This window comes from Dicentrarchus labrax, unplaced genomic scaffold (assembly GCF_905237075.1).
Source record: "Dicentrarchus labrax unplaced genomic scaffold, dlabrax2021, whole genome shotgun sequence".
Classification (NCBI taxonomy): domain Eukaryota; kingdom Metazoa; phylum Chordata; class Actinopteri; family Moronidae; genus Dicentrarchus; species Dicentrarchus labrax.
Genome location: NW_026136714.1, coordinates 21498288 through 21523647, shown reverse-complemented (window position 1 = coordinate 21523647; position 25360 = coordinate 21498288). Strand labels below are relative to the sequence as shown.

The following is a 25360-nucleotide window of genomic DNA, read 5'->3' as shown; positions in this document are numbered from 1 at the left end:
GCTAATGACAAACATAAAAAGCTGTGGTGTTCACAGTGTGTGTGTGTGCTGGACAGTTGTAAACTATAGTTGACCGTAAACAAGGTGCTTTTTCTTTTTGACAGACTGTGTAAAAGGTGTAAAAGTGAGTCAGTGGAGCTGAAAGAAGTGAGCTGTGTGGCTGAGGTTTTCTTAGAAATCAGGACATTCTCTGTTTGAGGGGATCAGAACGGCCTGTCAGGTTAAAAAATGGCATCCTGGTGTCAGATGGTATTCCTTTCAATCTCTGTATCAAAAGAAGAGAAAGCCCCCTGACCCTGCCTGAATGTGATCCATTGTAGGCTAGTGTTTGAAATTCTGCAGTCATGTCTGATATCTTTACAGAATCCTAATAGAATTCCAGTTTAGTGCATTGACCAGCTCAGCCTGTATCACTGTATCTCAAAGTGGCCTTATTCACCGTATCAGCTAGCTGCATTAAACAGGTTAAAAAAGAAGTTAAAATTCTTCAAGGAGGTTTTGCGACAGTGGCTTATAAGTGAAACGTTTCCTCGAAGCAGAAAAATGTGTGTAATTATCAGATTTCCAAATAGCTGCGAGTGAGAATAAAACGGAGGAAGGGAAGCTGCTGGAGCTGAAAGAAGCATTCAGAGAGGTTATCAGGAATCAATCTGCTCCTGTGTTCGGCTTAGAGAAGGTCTGTGTGTCATTGTCTTAGTGTCAGTGAGATTTTAGTTCAGAACAGTGTTTTTCAACCATTCGGGTCCTCATCAGGACACAACAGAGTGGTTTATTCAGCTCAGTATGCTGTCAAAATATATTTGAAGGAGGAGAAACAGTATTGAAATAAAGTAAGACTTGGGGAGCAAATTCAGATGTTACAGCAGCACAGAGACATGCAAAGAGGTACGAAAACAAATAGAAAACTACAATATACTGTATACATTACAATATATACCAATAAAAAAGCAGGTGCATGCCGGTGGTCTAAAAACAACAGTCAGCAGTTGCAGCAGCTCAAACTCAAACCGAACACAGACATGATACACATTTTTGTAGATTAAGTGTGAGGATATTATTATATCTATCATGAATAAACCAAAAATAAAAGATAAAAGACAGTCCTTATAACCGACATTGCCTGAGAATCCTCATGTTTTTAAGTTTTTTTCAGTATCAAAGTAATCTGGAGGTAGTTGTCCGTACATCCATGGGTACATTGCAAACAGGAGCTGCCAATAGCTAATTTGGCATACTTTTAATGCTGCCAGCTTGCCAAAATTGTTCAACGGGGGATGTTTGGAGTCAGAAGGGAAACCCCTGCCTTAGACTATAAGCGAATTGTGCAAATATTTAGTACACTTTTAGTGGACTTCTAGCCATGAAAGTATAATATACATAATATATTTAAGTATATCATGTTATAAAATATATGTGGCGTATGTGTAATAGAAATAGAGAATACCAGATTGCATATAATATAAACATACATTAAACACATATATATAAAACAATATAGTCCCATAATACTGTATAGAGAAGATGCAGTTGTTGTTGTAAAGAAGAGAATATCGAAGGTTAACACTGGTGATGTGTTTGCCCAGTGGGCTTGGTTTAGTGATTTGCAGATAAAATATGAGTAAACAAGCTGGTTGAGTTAAGGGTTGCTTCAGCAGCAGCATATTTACAGTTTTTCTCGATTGTTTACACACATTTTCTGAAAGCATGCCTCATACTTTCAGAACTCTACCCACAAATCACACACAATGGGCAAAACCCCTCAATTCTCCTGCAAAATGAAACTTTACATCCAAAACAATGTTATTTCTTCTCAAAATGGTATTTTGTTTTCAAATGACACACACAAACCATCATATGAATAGACATTTATAAGAACCAGTTGAACACTGATGTGCTCAATGTAAAACACTATGATGAATGGAAAACACTTCTTCTCCATTCCTCATAGTGACTTAGGCCTTTTTTTTGTTCAGTGTTACGCTTACTACAGACAGTACATACATAAAAACTGTAATTTGGCAGGTCCTGCTATACGCTGAAGTACAGTTATTGATACTGAAATATTGATGGTACGGCACTTAGATTCTGGAAAACTTTCACTTTAAATTTCACTTCTCTCCTGGACATGTAGGCATCTTTTTCCATACAAATCAGCAAAACTGCATCACTGAGTGCTGACTGCACTTTCAGCAGTCATCATCAGCTGATTATGAACATAGTGTTGGAAGTTGCTGTACTATAGGATACTGAAGTGTCAACTAAGCAGTTGTAGCTCTATAGTTCAGACCTAACTGGCCAATCTTACATGACATTTTCATCTTATCCACATCTTGGCAACTATATGCACCTTGTATAAAACTAGTGTATTCTTGACACATCTGCTATATCTGACCGCAGGTTCAAATCTTGTAAGGCTGAACGATGCTTTCTTGGCTGATGTTAATAGGAGCAGTAAAGAGTAGCACAGTACAGCTACCGCAGTCATAGCCAGAGCACCATTGGTACAACCACAGGGTAATAACCAGGTCCACTGTGCTCACTGTCAGTGGCTGTATACTGTTTTAGATCGGCTTTTTCAAAGGAGGAATGAGCAATAAATGCATCATTTGTCACACCATCTCACCTTTCTGTCTTATAAGTGGACCAACAAACTAACTGTTCCTATGGATCAGGGGGAATGTGACCCTTCAGGGGCTCTGTACACTGTACACTGTAATAACAATGAGCAAAGCTCAAACAGGGTTTTAATCTGCAGCAGCTCTTTGTGAAGTGTGGCACTGTCATTAGTAAACTTGTTGCAGTTTCCGTTTGGTTTGCTTTATTTTCACACAGAAAAAAATGCAAAGCAAATCAGTATGCATCGCTGAAAGCCACATAAGAACTCCATTCATTGGTTAGATGTGTCTTGAAAGTCATGGAAAGACTTGGAAATTGGTTAAAATGGTCAAACATCCTAGAAATAAGCATCATAAAGTTTGTATTTTAGCTCCCCACTCAGATCGCCTATGTAAACCTTGGTGTGTATTTTGTTTGAAACTGATAGTAGGATAAGTTGCGTGGTAAAGCAGGTTTACCAGACACAAAGTGGAACGGATAAACACTTCCATTTCATTTTGGCTCCTCCATCAGTCAGTCTGGCTGTTCACACCAGACGTGGAGCAAAACTGACTCGCAGTGATCTTGTCAGCATCAAGTCTATTTTTTCCGAGCCGCAACTGGAATTCTCTCGAAAGCCCAGTGGAAATGCTGTATGGTCATATTTACATGCATAAAGCCATTTATGATTGTGTTGATAAATGCATGTACAGCAATGCTCATTTACTTGTAACAAGCACTTTTACTTTCTACTTCTTTTAATGGACTAATATTTGAGAAGATACATTTTCTGTAAAAAAGACCAAAAAAAGCGAGGTAACACAGACTGTTACATAAACGCTGACCACCTATCTAGACCCACAGCAGCCAGTAAATTATATGACCGTTTGGGAGCAAGTGCTGTCCTGTATTGTCAACTCCTGGCAAATGTCCCCGAAAGTTCCTGGAAAGTGATTTCTTAAAAGGAGTGGGAACCCTGTTAATTCTCTGGCTGCCTGCTAGCACCTTTTGATTTTGCACAGTGGCTACAGGAACCATTCAGCTCAACTTATCAGAGTACGCCGTGTAATTGGTTCAGATTGAGGTCAGCTCACGTTCCCACCACAAATAAACCTAAAAGACAAGTAAATATTCCTTCCACTCATGGCTACAGCCCCATCCTCCTCTCTCTCCTCCTCTCTCTTCCTCTCTCTGTGTCTCCGTCCTGTCTGTCGGTGTGACAGTAATTAAATCGGCCCTCACTGGGACGATCGTCCCCGGCAACTCTCATCTGCTTCCAGTTCAAAGGAGGTGATGGGAGGCGGAGATAGAAAGGGATTAATACTGCAGGCTGCTGCCACGCAATTATCTTGCAGCCTCCCACCACACACACACACACACACACACACACACACACACACACACACACACACACACACACACACGTGCATTATCACCTCCCCCTCGCTTCATCCCAGCACCTGTCTATCAGGACCTTCACATTCATCTCCATCCATATTCATACTGAACCACCCTTCAGTCTTAAGTGCCTGTCAGGAGCTCACAGTCACTACACACAGTGACTGGGGGACAAAAGACAAGCATGTGTAGAAGCTGCTGTATGCTGCAGTATGGAATATTCTCTCAGTGACACCTTTTATACAGGTGACTTCTGTGGGTGGCCATGTAAAAAGAATGAATATTGCAATAATTCTCACAGCATTATCTTATTGATTTGTTCGATACTAAAGTATTCAAAATGACATCGTCTCCCTGTTCCTGCCATCTTATAGTGGAAAAGTATGGTAGTTTTTGTGTCAAAAAAAAAAGCATTGGTTAATTTGCTGACACATTGCACTGAGATAGCTGTGACAGAGTGACGCATAATGTAAATGCTGAATTATCACGCAGCCCCAACATCATCAAGTCCATCACTAATTAAAAGCAGCAACTGAAGCAGCAGTTTAGCTTTGCAAATATTTGAGTATCACAGAAGAAGACAGCTGTTAAAAGTCAGTGTATCCCTTTTAGCTGCCGGCATGTTGGCCTTCTTTTGGACCCCACAAACCTTTCAAAGACTTCATAAGTTGTCTAGTTTTGCAAAACAAGGCCCAAAAACATATATTTTTTTAACTCCCAGACCACTAAAAGTCCACATTTACAGACTATAATCGGCTGAAATATTATGTTGTATGTATGCCAGACTATGAAAACTTCACCCTTTGTGTTCATAATTTCATAAGCTGTTACACTTTGAAGATGTAAAATGTCGACCACTTTCAGTTGTGATATATTTTATGAAATGAGACCATTCTTCTGCCACATATTTAATGATACAGCAGAAATACATGTCTTAATTAGGAAAGGAACAAGAAGAAAGATGGCTTACATTCATGTGGTAGGTGCTGTTGTTAAAAGTGAGTGCATTCAACCTCGACAGAAACAAGAGTTACATGCCATTAGTAAACTGTAAGTGCATCACTTTTAAAACTAGCTATACTGTGGAGCTTGCTTTGTACACTATGCACATACGTTTGGCCATACAGTGTTACATTATTTGTTTGATTTCTTCCTGTGTAAAACATCAAATACTGTTACGATTAGTAAATATTAAGTTGCTGTTTGCTGACATTATTACAGAATTTTCAGCAATAATGTTTTTTACTGCAACCTCTGGACTTTCTGTTAAATAATTAATCAGTCTCAGACCTGAAGGAAGATGAATCTGAAATCTTAAAACCTGTCAAACCCTCAGAAGGATCAACTATAAAGTCTGATGCACATTAACTTCTAAGCTCTAAACAGCAGAAGCGTTATGGAGCATCTGACCCCTCTGAATTGAAAGAGTTCCTCAGAAAAAGCATCTCTGAAAGCAGAAATCAAGTTCATCAATTGCAGTACATCAGTGGTATTTCTGTATAATACAGGAATATTGAAGGACTGCAACTGTCAGATCATTTTAATTCATTCTGGTTGTTATTCCAAAATGTTTACAGACAGAACAAAGTAAAGCAGATCTTTTGTATCTTGTGAGCACAGTTGGCAAAGTTGGACTTAAAGCAGGAGAGTAAAAAAGCATTTATTATGGAGATAGTCAGCAGTTTTGTTATAATAGATGTCACCGAGTGTCACGGTTTCATTTTCAATTCATCTGTGAGATATTACTGCTCAGGAGCTCTGGGGAAGCAGAGAGCTCTCCACATTGCTTGTCAGTGTGGAGGTGTGAAGTGTCTCTGACTCGGAGTGTGTCATAAGTGTAACACCAGGGGCAGTGTCAGTCATCTTCGTCTCATCAGTAGGTTATTAACAATAAGGGAGCTCAGCCAATGAAACAGATTCTTCCTGGTTCTGGATTCATGAGGGAAGTGAGCACTCTGTCTTATTGCTCTTATTTTACCGATTGGGATTGACCTTTGACGGAGTATTTTCACAAGAGCACAGTATGTATTTTTAGGTTTTACATGTCAATATTTTCTTCCCTGAAATTTATTGAAGGTTTGTCAGCAGAGTCTTATACATATATACCTGTGTTTTTGCATCGTTACAACATTAAAAGAAGGGACCATACCATTGAGTTACCAAATACTAAACACTTGTTTTATTGTGCCTAGAATATTTAAAGCCTTTAAGCTTAAAGAACCATCAAACTGGAATCATTTGTTGAACTCATTCAGAACTAATTTCAGTTTTGTGTTGGTGAAACCTGTAACAGAGATGTAGTGTGTGTGGTTTGGGATTGTGGGAGAGCCCTTAAAACGGATTTATAGTTGTATGTAGGTCCTACGCAAATGGCCTACACCACTGTGAGCATTTATACTTGTGCACTGGTGCGTCTGTGTTGCTCTGCAAATAACACCACCAGAACGCTACTTGGCAGAGCGTTCTCTGTGCCAGTCTTTGTATACTTTAAACAATGACGTCTGAAATTGAAACTCGTCTCTCTCCTCAGTCTGTCTTTTCCTCTGTGGTTTCATTTCCTTTTTTTCCCTCTGCCGCCCAAGAAACGAAAGGACGAGGGAATAGGAGGGGACAGAAGAGAACATGTCATGCAGCGAGGCAGCACCTCATGTGCACCCGTTTGTCTTAAATGTTTATTTCCATGCTTGAAAACAAAATGGTGCATCTCAAGGGGTTTGTCCTCAAATTTGAAATACATACCATTGGTTTTGCATGTTTTTTTTCCTTTCATATAAAAATCAATTTCTGTGTTATTAAAATAATATTCAGGCTAAATGAGCCGGAAATGTGAGCACAAACTGCAGTCGTTATTGTGTCTTAGGAAGCATTAAGAGAAATAGTTGTCATATGTTTAGGGGTCTTTAACCAAAATATTTAAAAACACCCAGCTAACATGTGAATTCCTCTTCCTTAAGTCTTGGACTGGAGGATGACCGATCCAAACCATCCCATGAACGCTCTGATGCGTCTGAATCAGATCCACCCGGGCCTCCAGTACCGTCTGCTGTCCCAGTCCGGCCCAGTGCATGCTCCAGTCTTCACCATGTCTGTGGACATCCAGGGAACCACCTACCAGGCCACCGGGAACTCGAAGAGAACCGCCAAGCTCCAAGTAGCCCTCAAGGTATTCAACTGTAGTATAAACCTACTGATTCCATGGCTACATTACACTTCACATTTACATGATGGGAACTGTAGTGCCATAACTCAGAACAGCTTCATAACAAATGGAAATCAGTAAATCTAAGGCTGACACACCATTCAGCCATTTATTCATGCAGATAGTGACACACTGATGCGTAAAGCTCTTTGAAAATGATGGTATTTGAGCGGCCTAACATTAAAAGATATGCTGAAAGCCTGTAAGTGACGGCAGTGTAAACCAGCCGAGGGTCCAAAGGGTTAAAAACACCACTTAAGCTGCCATTCCTCTCTCTGCCTTTTACTGTCGTTTGTCATTCTGTGCTTCTGAGAGTGTCCGATGATTAAAAACTTGAACATGAACTTAGACAAAGAAACAGTTAAACTGAGCAGAGAGAATGTTCTTTTTGTGACGAAGCTTTTTATTCAGCATGTTAAGTTTTGACTTCTCACACTTTCACTTTGTCACACACATTTATTCATTCAGTTACACATTCACACGTCAGAGCTGCCCAGTACAGCCAGTCTTTGTGTTGTTGTTGTTGTTGATGGCCACTTTGCAGCCTAACTGCAGCAGCTGTTAGGTGGTTGAGTGCCTTGCTCAAGGACAGCTCAGTCACAGATGATGGAAGTGTGATTCATTTCCCGTCTGTGGTGATTTCAGGGACTGTCGGGGCGTTGGAGAAAGTTTACTTTTGTAATAGGATGATGGTCAGCCTGAACGCAGTAGAAACCAGCCTGTTATGTTTACTGAAAGGTAATGGAATCGCTCTGAACGCTGTGTGTGTTTTGTGATGTTGAACGTGCTTTTCCCTCCTCAGGCGCTGCAGGCTCTGGGCTTCGTGCTCAGCGGTGATGGAGACGTGGACTCGCTGAGCGCCGATGAGAAGTCAGATGGCGAAGGCAAGAACGACATGATGTCCACCAGCTCCAGCTCCACCTCCATCACCTCCTCCACAGACACACAGGAGGTGGGGAGCGCACGCACACACACACACACACACACACACACACACACACACACACACACACAGAAAATCACTGGGATTGTTAACACGTACACATGAGGATAAGACTGCCGCACAGACGGACAGTGGCCTTTTGTGAAGTATCAGTGTCACCAACCTGTGATGTAGAGATTCTTCACTGATCACAAGAACACTTCAGGGAGGTTCATTAAAAATTCAGATAATGCTTCAGTTTAAGTGTCATCCTGCAAAAGACAAATAAAGCTGTCCCCCCTCTGTTTCAGCAGAGTCTTTAGTTTGTTTTGAAGGAATTCTTCTAAAATGTTTTTATGGCAGGTAGCTCAATTTCCTACAGATGTTGAATGCAATCTTTAAAAGAGATTTGAAACAGAATCAGAGCTCAGGGACCACACTGCAAAAGCTCTGTCCTCTTTAGAATTGAGTTTAGTTTGAGGGATAACTAGTATTCACTGTTCTGCTATAACATAGCAGCATGTCATAATAGATTGAGAAAAACAGAAAATAAAAAGAGCTACACAGGGTTTAAAACAGATGAAATGTAGAAAATATTGACCAAGGAGTGTTTAAATATTCCCGTATAAACAAACAAAGAATATGTGCAAAAAGATTAATGTTAGTGTAACATTTGTAGTTAGTTATCACAGACATAGTGTTATCGTTCAACATGTCAGCCTGTAAGTAACTAGACACACAGAAATGTTAGAGATACGTTTGAGGTCATTTAGAAACACTGTCTCTGTTACACATTCCCAGACATCACTGACACGTTTATTTTTACACTGTGAAATGCCACACTCAGTGCATAACTTTACCTTAATAACCAGATTTAAGTAATTTATTTATCACCATCATTTACCAGTTGGGCTGGTCGACTGTACAGCGAGTATCAGTCAGTCAGTCACATTCTGTCAGATACTTAGACTGTACGCAACATTATGGAGGATACATGATATGACAGGGCGGATAGGAAATCTTGTCTTACTTTGAGGAAACATGAGCACTCTTGTAAATTTTGAAATATAAAACAAATATAAAGCCGGTGTCACTGACTCTCTCTCTCTCTCTCTCTCTCTCTCTCTCTCTCTCTCTCTCTCTCTCTCTCTCTCTCTCTCTCTCTCTCTCTCTCTCTCTCTCTAGTCCAGAGCTCCAGGTCCGATCCTGACAGCGGGAGGTAAAAACCCAGTGATGGAGCTGAATGAGAAACGTCGTGGCCTCAAATACGAGCTGATATCAGAGAGTGGCAGCAGCTACGATAAACGCTTCATCATAGAGGTATGAAAACTCACACACACACACACTACTCCATTTCATAGATTTTCTGTCTTCCTTTCAGAGGGTCTCATTAGGAATTGATGATGGAGGGATGTGTTTGATGTTCGGCACCTCGGTGCTTCCTGCATATCAAAACAGCTTCACACGTCTCAAAAATACCAGAAAGACATCTGAACATGAAACCAATTTTATCCTGTGAAATCAATCTAAACCACATTTCTCTCATGTAGTCTGTACGGATTTAATGTTTCTGGTTTCCAGTCTCAATGTTTTGACATTATTAGGCCCCAAGATCTTGTTTCCTTTGGGGGTTATTTCTCCATTACTGCCATGCAAGAATAAATGTTTCCAGTTTATTTAGAGTAAACTAAAGAACGGTGTAGTTTGCATGGGCAGTGATACCCACATTGATGAGACTGATAAATAAAAGAGCACATTTTTATCAAGAATGAAATGAAGGCATGGGACTCATGCAGGAATGTTCTTGTATTCTTATCCTGAACTGCTTACTTTCTCCTGAGGTTTGTTCTTACGAGTGTTTTAAGTCATATTCAACAAACTAACAAAAAAGGTCCAGTGTATAGGATTTAGTGGCATCTAGCGATGTAGTTGAGATTGCAGCTCCCTCATTTCACCCTCCCCTTCTAAACGTGAAGCAGAAACTATAGTGGCCGCAAAACATGCAAAAAACTTGACAGTCCTATCTACAGACACTGTCGGTTACTGTAGATAACACCAGGTTATTCTAAGGTAACAAAAGGATTCTTATTTTCAGGTGATTATACATTAATGAAAACCCTTCCATTTCTGCCAGTAGATCCTCCTAAATGTTACACACTGGACCTTTAAGCCTGACGAATACCACCAGTCATACTGCTAAATGTGTCTGCTGATTTCCAACAGCAGGACTTGAAGCTCTGAGGAGTCACTCGTGGTATAAGAGACTTAAGGCAGAGCTGTACTGTGACAGAAATAAACAGGAAATGGTTTAACACAAGTTTACATGCTAAAACAAAATAAAAGCAAAGTGGTCCATGACTAATATGAGAGGACATGTTACAGCCATAGAGATATTAGATGAGAGACTATTATACAGTTGGTGATTGTACACTGTTGGTGCAACAGAGGATGATACTTGACAGAGACTGAGACTTTTTTCAGACAATTTTCCTAATAACCATTGAAGTTGTCAAAATTTGCCAATAAAATAATCCTCTGTAAATTTGCAAGCCGTGAAGCTGACAATAGGGTGAACAACATATCAATTGTGCATTAAATTTGTCTCATAAAAATATTTCACTATCATATTCAAACTAAAACACTCCATGTGTGAGTGGTTTGTGCATGAAGCCCTGTGGCAGTCCCACCCTCTCTATTTGACAAGCCATGTCATGGAGGTAACAGTGCAGAAACAGAGCGCTGAGTGTGAAGAAATAAGGCTGCCACTGACAAGTTCAGTGTGTGTGATGTCTTAAACAGTCAAAAACCACAAAGGTGATCAGATGAATCAAATCTTAAAGTCTGAGAAGGTGTGACAAGTAAGTGTTCAATGTTTATATTTAATAAATTACATTATTCCATCTAGGGCTGCGACTAGTGATTACTTTCATTATTAATTACTCTGACTATTACTTTCTTGATTAATCATTTGGTCAATAAAATGTCAGGAAATAGTTAGAAAATGCTCATCATAGTTTGTCAATCTGTCCAACAGTTCAAAGCCCAAAGATACTCGATTACTATCAGATAGGAACATTTAGAAGCTGGAACCAGAATATGGTTTTCCTTGAAAACTGAATTACAGAATTGCTTCTTGACATTTTACTGTCAATTAACCAATTCATTATTTGTTTTAGCTCTAATTCTATGAATCTATTAAACATCTAATTGTTTCAGCTCTGCTAGAAAACATCATAACAAAAACAAAACTACTTCTTCTAATACATTTTATACAAACTTTCCTCCCTGTGTGTTGTGTGGTGTGACAGGTGGAGGTTGACAAGCAGGTTTTTCGGGGAACGGGTCCCAATAAGAAAGTAGCCAAAGCCAGCGCAGCACTAGCCGCCCTGAACAGCCTGTTCTCTGGCTCCAAATCTACGACCAACAAGAAGAAACGGCCCAACCCTCCTGTGAGTAAATGAAATGCTGCTGTAGTCAGCCTTAATGTACACAAGCATCATGTTACCCTGCTGATGTCTACTCTGTCTCTGTCTGTCTGTGTTTGTGTAGCCAAAGCGACCCGTAGCCTCTGTGCTCACCCTCCCGGCCCTCGCTGCCAGACCTCCACGAGTCCCCATCATCCCCAGAGCTCCATACATCAGCACCCCACCCACACATGGTTACATCCCCCCAGGTGAGTCCAGCTGCACAACAAACTACCTGAACACATCGCACACACAAGTCTGACATAGCCGGTTTCTGTTTTGTTTTGTTTTTTACGATTTATACCAAGTTTTAAAAAATATAAAGACTGAATCAACAAATGGTAAAATGTGTTGATTATTTGGTAAAATTACAGTTTTTTTCTGGTTCATGTACAGTTTTAATTTAGATCCCAAATGTACTCGGTTTATTCATCTGAAAAATAATCAGAAGGTTCTACTTGTGCAAGCTCAAAGTTGTACTAGTTGTACTGTAGGGTTGTTGGTTAAGTTCTGGTTGGGTTACAGTTTAATGGTGAAGTTGACAGTTAACAGTCTCAATTTCGTCTCAAAGTTAATCTCATTTTATTTTTATCTTTTGGAGAAAAATGCATAATCAATCAGAAAGCATTCAGAGAGTACAGAGCTTCTCTAAGGCTGTGCAGTCCTCTGAATGTGCTCTATCACTGCTAACAAATTCTATTATATATGCCTCACAATACACACAGTGATAGACAATCATAAAGCATACTGTGTTTAAGTTAAAGGTGTTGGAGAATTTACAGAAAATAATCGCTTGTTTTTTGGTTAATGGTTCCTTGATATCTGTCAACATGTTTGTGAACTTCTGGAAGAAACAAACCGGACTGAAAACAGAACTTTGTTGGCTGCTGTAATGTGGACCTCGGGTTACAAACACTGTGGATGATGGATCATCTGATTGGAAACATTACAGTTTGTTTTCTGTGTAGTAATAACAATATATGATACGTTCTCTCTTTATCCTCAAAGGTTTTGGTGCTCCTTACGGTTACAGCCCTGCAGGCGCCCTCCCTCCCTACGGTAAACTCACAGCCACTCTATCTGATCAATAATCCATCCTTTTGATTTGACCATCACTACATCCCAACCTTTGAGTTCTTTCTTATTCTTTGCTCTTCCTCAGGTTTTCCATCCAGAATGCCCTCAGTAGTTGTCCCAGTCATCAGAGTCCCCACAACATATCCCGTCACCCACCTCTACCCTTATTAGGACCCTCCCTCCCTCACCTCACCTCACCTCACCTCACCTCACCTCACCTCACTCACTTCATAAGAAATCACTATATCCTGACTTTTACTGTGTGTTCACGACACAAACTCCAAAAGAACAACATTGGAATCCACAAACGTTTGACGAGTTTCCTTCAGCTTCAAATCTTGTGGAACCATTGTTGTATAACATCTTCCTTCTGTGCTTCATTAGAAACCAGCTAGATTGAGTTGGCCATTAGAAATTGTGTGATCAGAGTTTGACAAACAAGGTCTTTGATCATCAAACCATCAAGCAATGAAAAACTGAGTTCAGCATTTAGTGAGCTGGGAAAGACTAGTCAGGTAAATATAATCTGGAGCTAAACGTCTACTGTAGGGTACTAAATGAATATCTACTCCCACCATAGAAGACAAAACTATACTCCAAAGTAAGTGAACTAAATAAACAGTGTATGTCATTATATGGATCTAAAATAATAATTAGCGACTCAAGGGAACTGAAAAAAAAAACCCAACTCAGACTACTAAATATCTCATGTAAGGAAACAAAACAAACATCCTCTGTATATTTAGTTGGCTAACTTCCCCTACAGTCACTGTTGGGAGCTTAAGGGCGCTTAAGTACACCAACCACTACATATCCAATATAGGAACCTAAATAAATAACCACAGAAAGGAAACAAACACCATCTGCTAGGAACTAAAGGCACAGCTCTCTTACTGAGGCTGTTTTGTGTTTTGTTACGTAAAGATCCCTAAACCCCAACTACTAGGCTATAGTAGGTTAGAAACAAAATAAATATCCACTGTAAGGAACCGGATATCCTCTGTTGGTATCCACTATGTTACCCACAGTGAATTTTTATGTAGAAAACAAAATCAGCCACAACTCCACACTAACTACTAAATATCCATTGTGAGGAACTAAACATTCACTGCAGCAAACTAAAACGGTCACTGTAAGGAAAACCACCTACCATACATTTATGAACAAGGTAGGGAACTAACTCAACATCCACCATAGGAAACCAAGTCACTGTAGGGAGCTTCATAAATCAGCTCAAAGGAACTAAAGTAACGGCCACTGTAGGAAACTGAGTAACCAAATACGCAGATAGAAAAGTGATAGCATGTACACAAAATGTAATTGTTTAGAGAGCTTCTTTGTCAAAAGGTTAATCGCTCCTTTAAGAATCACCCATGGATGTGAACGCTGTTTTGTTTTAATTTCTCTGTTTTTTATTGATGTTTTAAGTTTCTGTGGAGGGATAAATAAACCAAACAGGTTTACATTAATCAGTTGCACTGAGAAACCTTTTTCCTTTTGTTTGGATATTGAATGTCCGAGTTTACAGTTACTTGTTGAGCTGTTGAGCCATTTTGTGTTGAGTTAAAATACTTTCTTTTAAGAGAGAGATTTTATTTTGACCTGTTTGTAGGTTATACTCTGTTTAAATAAATTAATATTTTTGTCAACAGCTGAGTAACTTGTGGTTCATAAGTTTAAAATGATTCATACACAGTTTATCCACAAATGCCTGCAACAGTATGTACCATGATGAAATAGTACTTTACATTATTACTTTCAGATACTGGACAAGTTGTCTCATAAAAACCTGTGAAATATGAAGTTATGTTTGTATAGCCACTTACAACCTGCACTACTATTAATCACTCCAGATATAAAGTAAGTTCTGCGTTCCACTTCCTCAGTTGTAAAAACATTTATCAACTTCAGTCCTCATTCATAACTCGAATATAAGAAACGCATACAAATACTCTTCCTTTTTGGCATTATTTCTATTATTATTATTATTATTAATAATAATAATAATATTAATAGTCTCCAAGTTAAGTGCTGAGATCTGGTAGTGCAACGTCACTAGAGCAGTGAAAAATAGGTAAGCACACCATAACAATATTACCCAAACTGTTTCAAATATTATACAGTTTACAGACCCACTTCCTGCTTCAATTTTAACCAACCGTACTTAGTGTAGTTCTGTTTTCCTGCACATTGAGGGATTATTAAGACATTTCAGGTGCTCTGACTTCTCAGTGATGTCCCTATGTACCCAGATCTCAGCGATTACTTTGAGTACAAATTTAGAATAATTTGCTAAACTGCTCACCCAAACAGCGATTGTTCAATCATACTTAAGCAACCGTAATTAGACAAGGCAGATTTGTCAAGTGTTGGACTTCTCCACATGTTGGAGTTGCAACAGAGATACTCAATATACAAAGAGGTTGAACGGTAGTGCATTTTTTTAGCTTTTCTGAAACAGAAAATACAGGTGTGAAAGTGTTTACCTGCTCTAATGTATGTAGCAAAGAAATTATGTCCAAAAATAAGACTCCAGTTGTACTAAACTGGAATTACCCTTTAAGTTAAAGCTGTTTCACACATTCACATTAGCACTTTGTTATAAATGCCAATCTGAACACCCAGAATTCAGCTGTGCAAGAGACTTTTGTAGAGTGAAACAACTTTATAGTCCTTGCTATAACGTTAGGGGTCAGTAAGTGTGACAGGCTGCAGTGGATCTTATTTCCCCTGAGCTTTAAGAGTCCTGAGAGCTGCTAGAAAAGGTAAGTCTCCTGAGAGCAGCTACAGCAATAACAACTGCTACTAGAGTATGTAATCAGCTTTGTATTTGCAACTTTGTCTTCAAACCAGTTTTCTGTGACAATATGGTTGTAATCGTGAATGGATGTGGGAAGTGCTTCAGAGGATTTATTAAGTGAAAATGATTATTTTTGTTCCTGTTAACCCGGGTTGTTTGTGTCTCCTGTCTGCAGGTGGCCTGTACATCGACAGTGCCTATTACCAGCCGCAGACCATAGCCACACCAATCATTATCCACCTGGGCCCTCAGGATCTTTTCTGACCCCGCCGATGTACCGAGACCAGCCTCGGCAACAGCCTCGACCTCCTGTTTAATCCCTCACCCTTATTAAACTCTGTCAGCGCCTCTCAATTACTGCAGCGCTGCTCCGCCGGGTTTCTCCCTCCACACAAGCCACAGCAGCAATATTGAAAGCAATATGGAGGAGAAAACACCTTGGGCAACACTCTGTCAAGTCCAGGTCGAGTTTTAGTGAAGAAGAGGCCGCAGCCGAGACTTTGTCTGACCCAGCTCACTCAGAAAATGTCAATAAAACACAAAGCAATACTTCTTCTGCCTTTGGGAATTTTCAACGTTTTCCAAAGTGACTTGATTCGAGTCAAGTCGCTGAATTCAAACAGACCATCAGCACCGGCACATTCCCAACAATGTGGCCTACTGTATATAAATACAATATTTACTATCTGTATATATGTGGATGTATGTGGGTTTTGAATATATATATACATATATATATATAAAGATGTTAATATGTTTGAATATGTAAAACCCAACAATGGGTAAAGAAACATATTTATAATATATCTCTGAATGTAAATAGTGACTGAAGTAGCTTTGTATTTAAAGCACTATCAGATATGCTATCTTTAAATATTAAGAGTTAAATACATTTTACAAATTGTCTATAACACTGTATTGGTACGTTGATGACATATAATCCCTATTTAAACATGATTACACATAGTAGACTAAGTAGTAATTTTCCATCTCAAAGCACCAAGATAAGTATCACATACAATCTGACAATACCGTGTTTTAATGGTTTATGTTCCAACTAATAAGCTCTTAATTTGAAGTTTGTATCTGACAAACTCTCCTGCTGTTACACATCTGTTGGGTTTCGGTTTAAATCAGTGGTTCCCAACCTGAGGGCAAGGACCCCCACTAGGGGTTGCAGGACAAACCTTAGAGGTCACAAGATGATTAACAGAGGAACATAGAAAACAACAACATATTATTTGTCATACCATTTTCTTCATTTTAAAGGCTCTTAAGGCAAAAAGGTTAGAAACCACTGATTTAAATGGTTGTAGATCCTCAAAGAAAAAGTGCTGGGTTTTAGAAACTTTAGTCTTCTATGCTAATTAAGAAATATAAAACAAATTATTATATTCCTGGATTAAAGGCTTTATCACAGTATATGTAATTGTATATTGCAATATCAATGCATATTGCAATATAGTAAATATAGAGAATAGCCTACATTTAGAAAATGTTAATGAATGTCTGCTTTTGGCTAATCCGTCCTCATGTTTGCAACAGTGGCCACAATGGAGAGATTACAAGCCTGGATACTTCTGTGTGAACTGGATCAGTTGACACATTTATCTCATCTCTTATACACCCTATCTCTAATTTACATGCATATTTACATTGTATGGTCAGTAGTCTTTATTTCTCCCATCGAACGTGGCCGAGACATTTTTAGCAATGCCAATGCAGACATTAACATTTTTAGACAGATAGCATGTAAAGAATGAGTAGAAACCATTTAGACAACAAATTACTATATATACTGCACGCAGAGCCGCACTGAAGGGGGCTTACTTAATTTGTTAGCTACAGCTCTACTACACTCTTGAGTGCAACAAAATAATAGTTTATCTTGTTTAAATGACAAAGTGCTCTGATTTTATTGTTCTGTATACTAGAAGATTCACATTTATTTTAGAATATGGACAGAAAACCTCAGTATTATGTGTCAGCTGAACAGCAGGACTGATGAAAGAAACCCTCAATATAAAAACACATGGAGCAACAGATGCCAGGGTGGGACTTCCACTTTTTATGAGTTTGTACAATGTTTTCATAGTTTAAAAAGTTTTTAAATGTTCCCAGTTGTTGCTTAGAGGCTTCTGCATAAAACAACTGAAACTATAATAAATATTCAAAAAGAAGATTGCCTGTTTGGAGAAACTTTCCTTCAGGAGAATTTATCAAAATTAATCTTAAATGCCAAGAAACTGGTGAAAAACAATTTACTAAAGCGAGCTACAACACCGGTCCCATTTTCACATTACACTGAGATAAATGATCTGATTTAAACCAATGATAAAGTTTTATGAAGCTGCACCAGATTAAGATGTTTTTGGTGCATTATTCCTTGACTGGAAAGCACAAACACTGTCTGAAGCAATATTCAACTCAGGAACATTCAAAGCATAAAAAAACCACAAGAATGCAAACTTAATCTGATTATGAGACGTGCACACAAACAACTGAAAGAAAACAATCTACAGCCCCTGTACTGTATGACTCCATGTTTTGACAGAATGTGAATGCCAAGGTGGATATTTTAAATATTTATGTAATATCCTGTACTGTTTAAGTGTTGACGAGTGTCTCTGGTAGAATGTAAAACCAAATGTAACTACTTCTGTAAAAGAATAACAGGGCCAAAGATCACAAAACCTCAGTGAGCGCAGAGTGTTCAGTTAGATACACGAAGCTTTTACTTAAGATACTCTCACTTCTAGATTTGGCTTAAAAATTGGAGATAATGGATGATATCCGAGATATAAAGTCTCTGATATTAAGTTGTGATTACAGTCCTGGCCCCTGACTGTATGGAAGTTCATTAATGACAAAATTGCACATACAGTTCAAATTATTACTGTAATTTATCTGCAAGAAGAGCACACAAAGATTTGTGCTCAGTTTAGAATCTGTCCCCACTAACTAATGTCAGCAGACATATATTAAATAACCACCTCAGAAAAATATACCTCAGAAAGCCTGTATACAAATATTTACTACTGTACATATTACCACATTAAAGTCATACAGGAGTTTCCAAAATGATCAGTTACCAACTTTTAAATACGGTTTACACACAAGTTGTAATCATCATTGTGTATTTGGGATTTTTCTGAAAGCTGCATCAGATCTGGCACAAACAGAAGAGCCTTTTAGATGCCTCACATCAGCCAAAGTCCATGTTCAGGGTCATTAAGGATATAGTTATTCTTAAACCCTCAACAACTCTGCACTTCCTGTCTGTACAGTCCATCCCACATGATCATGGCAATATCATATCGCCCAACCGTAACTGAGAGCAAGGAAGTCTGAAGATTGTGAGCCAAGGAATCTCTACTGCTTCCTCACATCTAAAGACACAACTCCTCTGGCAGTTCGATCACATTCAGACCATTTATACTCTTTCCCAAATCTTGTTCTCTCTTTGCATGTTCTTAAGTCTTTCATTCTTAACTTAATGATACCACTCACACTTGTTTTGGTCTCACTCAATAGTGTCTTTTCTGAACTTCCCTACTAATAGTTGAGTACAGCTGCAGTAGTTTTCTGAGCTGTCTGGCTTTGAGTGTGATTCTGGCAACAACCAGGATTCTTGTCTTTACTGTGTGAAATCAGAAATGCTTTTCTGATTTGTAGCAGTCATGTAAAACTTGGAAATAAAAAAAAAAGTATAACAGGAATAGAAGCAGCATGAGAGAGGTCTGAGTAATGCGTGTGGTGTTTGTTCCTAAGCTCTTCTTCATCAGGCCAAGTGTTCCAGTCACACTCGGCTGCAGAGCTAATTAAATCTGAGTGAACAAAGAGAGAGTGAAATAAATGTCCGATAACATACTGTGAGGATCAAACAACCCCCCAAAACAAGACATTTAAACCGGCTGAGTTTATATGAAAAGCTGCGACACTTAAAGACAAAAAATGTGTAGGAAGGCTGTTTGTAACTCTGCAGGAAGCTTATTTGGTGTCCAGTATCCCACTGATGTTCCCCAGATCTCACCTCGGTGCTACAGGACATGTACAGCCATCTGAACATTACAACACAGGAGAATAAAAACAGACTTAACAGTTTCATTTTTCAGTGGATCAAAGTTACTACCACTTATTGTCCAGATAACATCCAGTTTAATGTTCTTGCCAAGATCATCACACAGCAGTCTAAGTGTTGATGTTTTCCCCTGTTGGTTTATGACTGAAATATTTATTTAAGTCTATTAAATAAACTTTCACTTATCCTACAGCAGTAATTTGTGAGTATTTTCATTTTGTTTTTGTTTTTTGCAGCGCCTCAGTCACATGTCACTCACATAGGACTGAATAAACCCTGTTCAGGTCCAGCTTAAGGTCACATATACCGTACCTTAGCAAAACAAATTTCTTACCTTGAAACACAGCTAGGTGCCGGCCAGTGTGAGTCCGTCAATAGTAAAACAGGTTGCTCAATGCAGGAAGCAAAAAATAATATAAAATAAAGTGGAAATGGAAAAAGCTCCACAAATCAGTGGTTCGTTCTTGACATGGGAACAGTAGTTTGACAAAGACGGTGGAGATGGCTCTGTGTTTACATCGATGTGACTCTAGTCCATGTGATACCATGTCATTGGTATTCAGCTAGAATGAGTCAGTGTGTTTACATATATAATTTGTATCTCTGTCGTCACATCCTTTCTTTTCACTCTGCCTCCTGCTCCTCATGTGCAAACAGCCCAGCTACACAGGTAACACAATCTCCCTACTAGCACCTCTAAAGATCCTTAATTGACACATTACATTGTTTTTATTTAATCTGCACACAAATGGTGAATTGTTGTTTTTAGTCTTTTTAGGTTTTTTAGGAACAGTGTGGATTTTAGGGCTCTGTTAGCCTTGAATCAGTGTTGGTTGTACAAAGATGTGGGGACATTTTCATTGGTGTGGCTCAGTCTATAAATTATTTAAATACTGTAAACTCGATAGATGGGCACTGTTCACATAAAGTATTTGAATGTGCGTTACATTTCTTGGAACAGCTGATAGCTTTGTTTAATTAATTTAATCAACCAGCACCTCTAAGACTCATTCATTAATACATCCAATATGACTATTGGCTGTGTTACGATTTATGATTCTTCGACAGGACCAGTACCTTCCTAGATTTTATTTCCTTTAGACAGAGCCAGGCTACGCTAAGCTAGCATCTATCTTTGTGCTAAGCTAAGCTAACCAGCCAGTGATGCCTTCATATTTAATACAGACATTAAAGTAGTGATCTTTTTCATCCAGCTTGCAGCAAGAAAGCAAATAAGCACATTTTCCAACATGAGGAACTTTTCCTTTATCACCAGTAAGAATAATAGTTTTTATTACAATTATTAAAATTACATTGCAGTTATTTAAAGAACAGATGGCTGCTGCCTTTGTCACAGGAACCACTGGTAAGCTGTTGTGAGGCCCATTCAGTCTTTAAAAAGCTGTAAATCTTTAGCATTAGAACATTAGCCCCAGGACATCACTTGCCTGAGGCCACTTTACTACAAGACACTGTAAGGGTTTGCACACAGTGATATACCGTACATCATGGCTGGTTTGTGGAAATGATTGCATCTCCATGGTTTTATGTCCCAGTGTGTGCACTGTAGGTGATGTGAGGTTATTGGTTGTTTTCGTTTTGTGTGAGTTCACCAAAAGTATTTAATCTGAATATAAAAAGAATCTAAACACATAAAGAGGGGATGTCTTTTTTTTTTTAAACTGAGCCACTGCCACATCAAAATGACATGTGTGCTGACAGTCAGCAGTCAGCAGTCTGCTGACCCACGATGGGACCCTGCAGCTTGGCGGCATCAGGCCTGAAGACCACGGACTGACATGATCCTTCAAGATGAAAGATAATTCTTTGTCAGCTCTTTCCAAAAAATTTTTCAAGCAGAATCTTATGGATCCATCAATCTGAAGACCCTGTTCTAGTGTCACAGACAAATGAAGTTCTCACCATCTTGGTAGTTTTTCTCTCTTGTTTTGGAAATAACTCAGACATTACGACGCCGCTGTGTTAAATCAGTGGTACGGATGTTTTGTGTTTGTTTTTTAGCGAGGCAGAAGCATGCGAGTGCCGACAGCGAGGATGGTATCAGATGGAGGTCCAGATCCTGCTGGTATTTTTAGCGGTGAGAGAGAAGCCAGAAGGTGTTGGATTACGCAACATGGGCACATACCGCCCTCACTGATGGCAGTTTGTCATCTTATATCAGCACTCAGGACCATGATGCAGTGCAGCGTAGAAGCATTTTAGCACTGCAGCTTATTCACCTTCTCGGACCGACGCAAACACCTCTGACATCAACTGAGAGGCCACACTGTGGAGAAGCAGACTTCTCCACAGTGCTGCCTCAGATTAAATGTTTATGAATATATTTGCCTTAATGTTGCCCTTTTCTTCTTCTTTTCTTTTGTTTATTAACCACTTTGTAACATCTGTTCAGTTATCAAGATCAGATCATCATTAACCTGTATAAAAAGTTTTGTTTTTAAATTATAAAACAAATACGTTTAATTTACTGATTTGTCATTTTATCACCTCTAAACTTAAAAATAAGCAATAATGTGTTGTATGAATTCTGTTACACTGTTGGCTGAAACTTTAGCTTCAAGGTGTCACAGCCTGAAAACAATCAGGATTCTGGTAGGAACAGAGTTTGTTGTTTCCTCGGTGCAGCACTGCAGGTAACTGATCCTTTCATCCTTCTTTCCATCTAAGCCTCAACAAATCCACTAACACAAGGTCTGAAAATGCAGGCTAGTTTCAAGTTTTAATGTGTGAGCACAGCGTCCTCTGCTGGTGCACTTTGCTCTGAGGCCTATACGCTCGCTGAGCACACTCAGCATTTCTCTGTCTTATGGACTAAAGCTGCTGATATCCAGATTATCAGGACAGTATTGTGTGGCAGCACCAGTGTTGGGGGAAAACACAGTCTAAACTTAAAGAGGCTGAAAGAAAAGTTCAGGGAAACTTCTACAGTACCGGAGATTACAGTATGAGTTGCAACGTTTCTTTGACTTCCTCCCTCTCTCCATTTCTTTTTCTTCTTCCTCATTTGCATAAGAATCTCCATCTTCCCTCTATCTCCTCCTCCTCTCCCACAATACCCTCTCCTACCCTGGCATGTCTTTTTTTTAAATGTAGTCAAAGCAAAACATTTACAAAAGGGGTTAAAAGATGAGAATAAATAAGAGAGATAGCAAAACAAACAAAACAGAAAATACAGAAAACCAAAACGCAAAAAGAAGGGAAGCAAGGAAAGAGGAAAGAGGTGAAAGCAAAGGAGAAAAAATTAAAAATATTGTAGAAAGGAAGACAAAGGAAAGAAATGATGGAAGGACGAGGAGTGAAGAACACAAATGACAGTGAAAGAAAGGAAAGAAAAGAAATACAAAATTGAGATTTGAGGCAGTAAAGAAGGAACAGAAGGAAAATGAAGGAAACCTAAAGTATACAAGGAAGGAAAATTAAAGGACATGAAAAACATGGAAGGAAAACAGAGAATGGAGGGGAAGAAAAAATGGGTAGGAAGAGGCAGAAAAAAACAAACAAAACCGGTGGCAAGAAAGTAAAGAATGGCATGAGGCACATCACATTTGATGCTTTGTAGAGAAACTCTCCTCATCATCATTTCAGCAGATGTTAAATCGAACCACTGGATGGCAGCAAATCTCTCTGATAGTCTGAACTGAGCTCAGCTGCAGCACAGACACTGGCCGCTTTGTCTCTTTGGACACTGAGAATGAAACAAAACACCCGATTGTCTCTGCCAAATATTTGACTTCATGCAGGCCATTATCACACTGTGTTTTTATGTTATTTTGATCACAGTCTCCATGGATCAGTGAAATCCTCAGGCTGCTCTGCACATATTTCCAAAAAGGTACCGAGTATTTTAACCGTCTGCTGTAAACAAAAGTTCTGTGTGCTCATCACGAGGAAGCTCTGAGGTTTGTTCAGACCAAAAAAGGTTTTTTCCATTCTGCAATATCCCAGATCCCAATTATTTACCATCTGGCAAAGAATATAAAAAAGATTAACTGAGCTGTAAGAACTACTGAGGAGCTGAGGGGACAACGGCCAGACATTGTAATAATTTGTTATAATTAATTAATTAAATACAAAATTTACTACATACAGTGTAATAATCAGCAGATGTTTGTGACTTGAGCAGCTGCTGTTGAGATTACACACTCAATGAGGTGTCTGAGAATGAAAAAAATAAACTTAATTAAACATTTAAGAAAGCATAGGGGGTTGGATTCATCAGTGTTGATTAACATTTTATAAAATCTGCTGATGTAGGAATAAACCTAAAAGACATTTTGAAAGCTGAGATATTTCAATTCTGAAATTAGAGATATTCATAGATTGTCCTTGACTTGGTATTTGTTGTTTTAAAAGTGAATGTGTAAATCTGTATGTTGTCTTTTGTTGAAAATCCCACATACAGTGACACATATGTGACGACCCACTCCACCCTGTCTTCCTGTTCCTGGTTGTGTGGCTTGTCTTGTTTTCTGTGCCGGTACTTTAAGTGGGCGTGGCAGAGGGTCATCAGCAAATTGGACACACCTGAGGCCTGTGTGCCATGCGCCTTTAAAAATCCTCTGGGAGCTCAGTATTCTCTCTCTCCTCCCTGAGACAACTAACTGGTTTTTGGGTTTGATGGTTTGATTGTGTTGCTGCATCTTATTACAACACAGAACTCATACACTTCTCCACTCATGCACTTACTTACACCACTGATCCTACTGATTTCATATACTACTGTTAGTTTAGTTTAAGTATTGTTTCCTTAATAAATCATTTGTTAATTGGCTTTGTTGTGTGCGTCTCCCTCCTTTTGCCATGGCCGCATGGCCCGGTTTGTGACACTCTGCAACTGGATATTCCTTACAAACAGACTCCAACAAGTTTGCATTGGGGGTCACACCTCCTCCAATCTAGTTCACTGGAGCCCCTCAGGGCTGTGTGCTCAGCGCCCTCCTGTTCACGCTGTACACCCATGACTGCATCCCCCGACATGGTGACAACTCTGTTGTGGTGTTTGCAGATGACACCACCATCATCGGCCAGATTTCAAACAATGATGAGACTTCATATCGGGAGGAAATCAACAATCTTGCATAGTGGTGTGCAGAAAACAACCTACTGCTCAACGTCAGCAAAACCAAGTAGCTGATTGTTGATTGTAGGGAAAAGGAGGCAAAGACACACATACCAGTTTACATCAGTGGAGTTGAACTGAACAGTTTTAGGTTCCTGGGATCAACATCAGGGAGTGTCAACTTTTACAGAGGAGCGATAGAAAATATCCTGACAGGAAACATGACAAACTGGCATGCCTAGGACAGGAGAACACTACAGCAGGCAATTAAAACTGCCCAGAACATCTTTGGTAGTCAGATAACTATGACATTGGTGAAGCGAGGTGTCTGCACAGAACACAAAGGATACTAAAAGCCAGAGCCTGTTCACCATGCTGCCATCTGGGAAGATGTACAAACATTTCCGCTGCCCTACCACCAGACCACAGAGCAGCTTCTCCCCTCAGGAAAAATAGTATTTTAGTATTTTATTATTTCTATGTTGTAAAATGACATATAAATAACTTTGTGTCATTTGTTGAAGAGTCACTTAAAAAGAACTTACGACCTTCACTTGTTTAACTTCTCATCCAGCTGCAGTGACGTAGGAGTGTACTCCAGGGTGTGCCAGTACAAAGTGACATCATTATTGGGTGTAGACACAGAGACCACACCCTGCATTGGGTCCAGGACAGTCAACGCTGATTTTTGGCCTGAATGGAACGCACACCACTGCATATTCAATTTAAAGCATTTTCTTTAGT

At 39.2% G+C, this 25360-nt stretch overlaps 1 protein-coding gene across 3 annotated transcripts in view; it reads left to right on the top strand.

Moving 5' to 3' along the window:
- Positions 1–19731, top strand: part of LOC127376568 (spermatid perinuclear RNA-binding protein-like) — a 71810-nt gene extending 52079 nt beyond the window's left edge. For 2 of the 3 annotated variants that reach the window (XM_051423564.1, XM_051423566.1), the window contains 7 exons: positions 6948–7156; positions 7995–8144; positions 9300–9434; positions 11423–11563; positions 11664–11787; positions 12587–12637; positions 15631–19731. In XM_051423564.1, the coding sequence (XP_051279524.1) occupies positions 6948–7156; positions 7995–8144; positions 9300–9434; positions 11423–11563; positions 11664–11787; positions 12587–12637; positions 15631–15719 (899 nt within the window). In that variant the 3' untranslated portion in view covers positions 15720–19731. Of the gene's footprint in view, positions 1–6947; positions 7157–7994; positions 8145–9299; positions 9435–11422; positions 11564–11663; positions 11788–12586; positions 12638–12740; positions 14305–15630 lie in introns of those variants that run through there. The other variant, XM_051423565.1, reaches the window with a different exon arrangement.
- The last annotated feature ends 5629 nt before the right edge of the window (positions 19732–25360 follow it).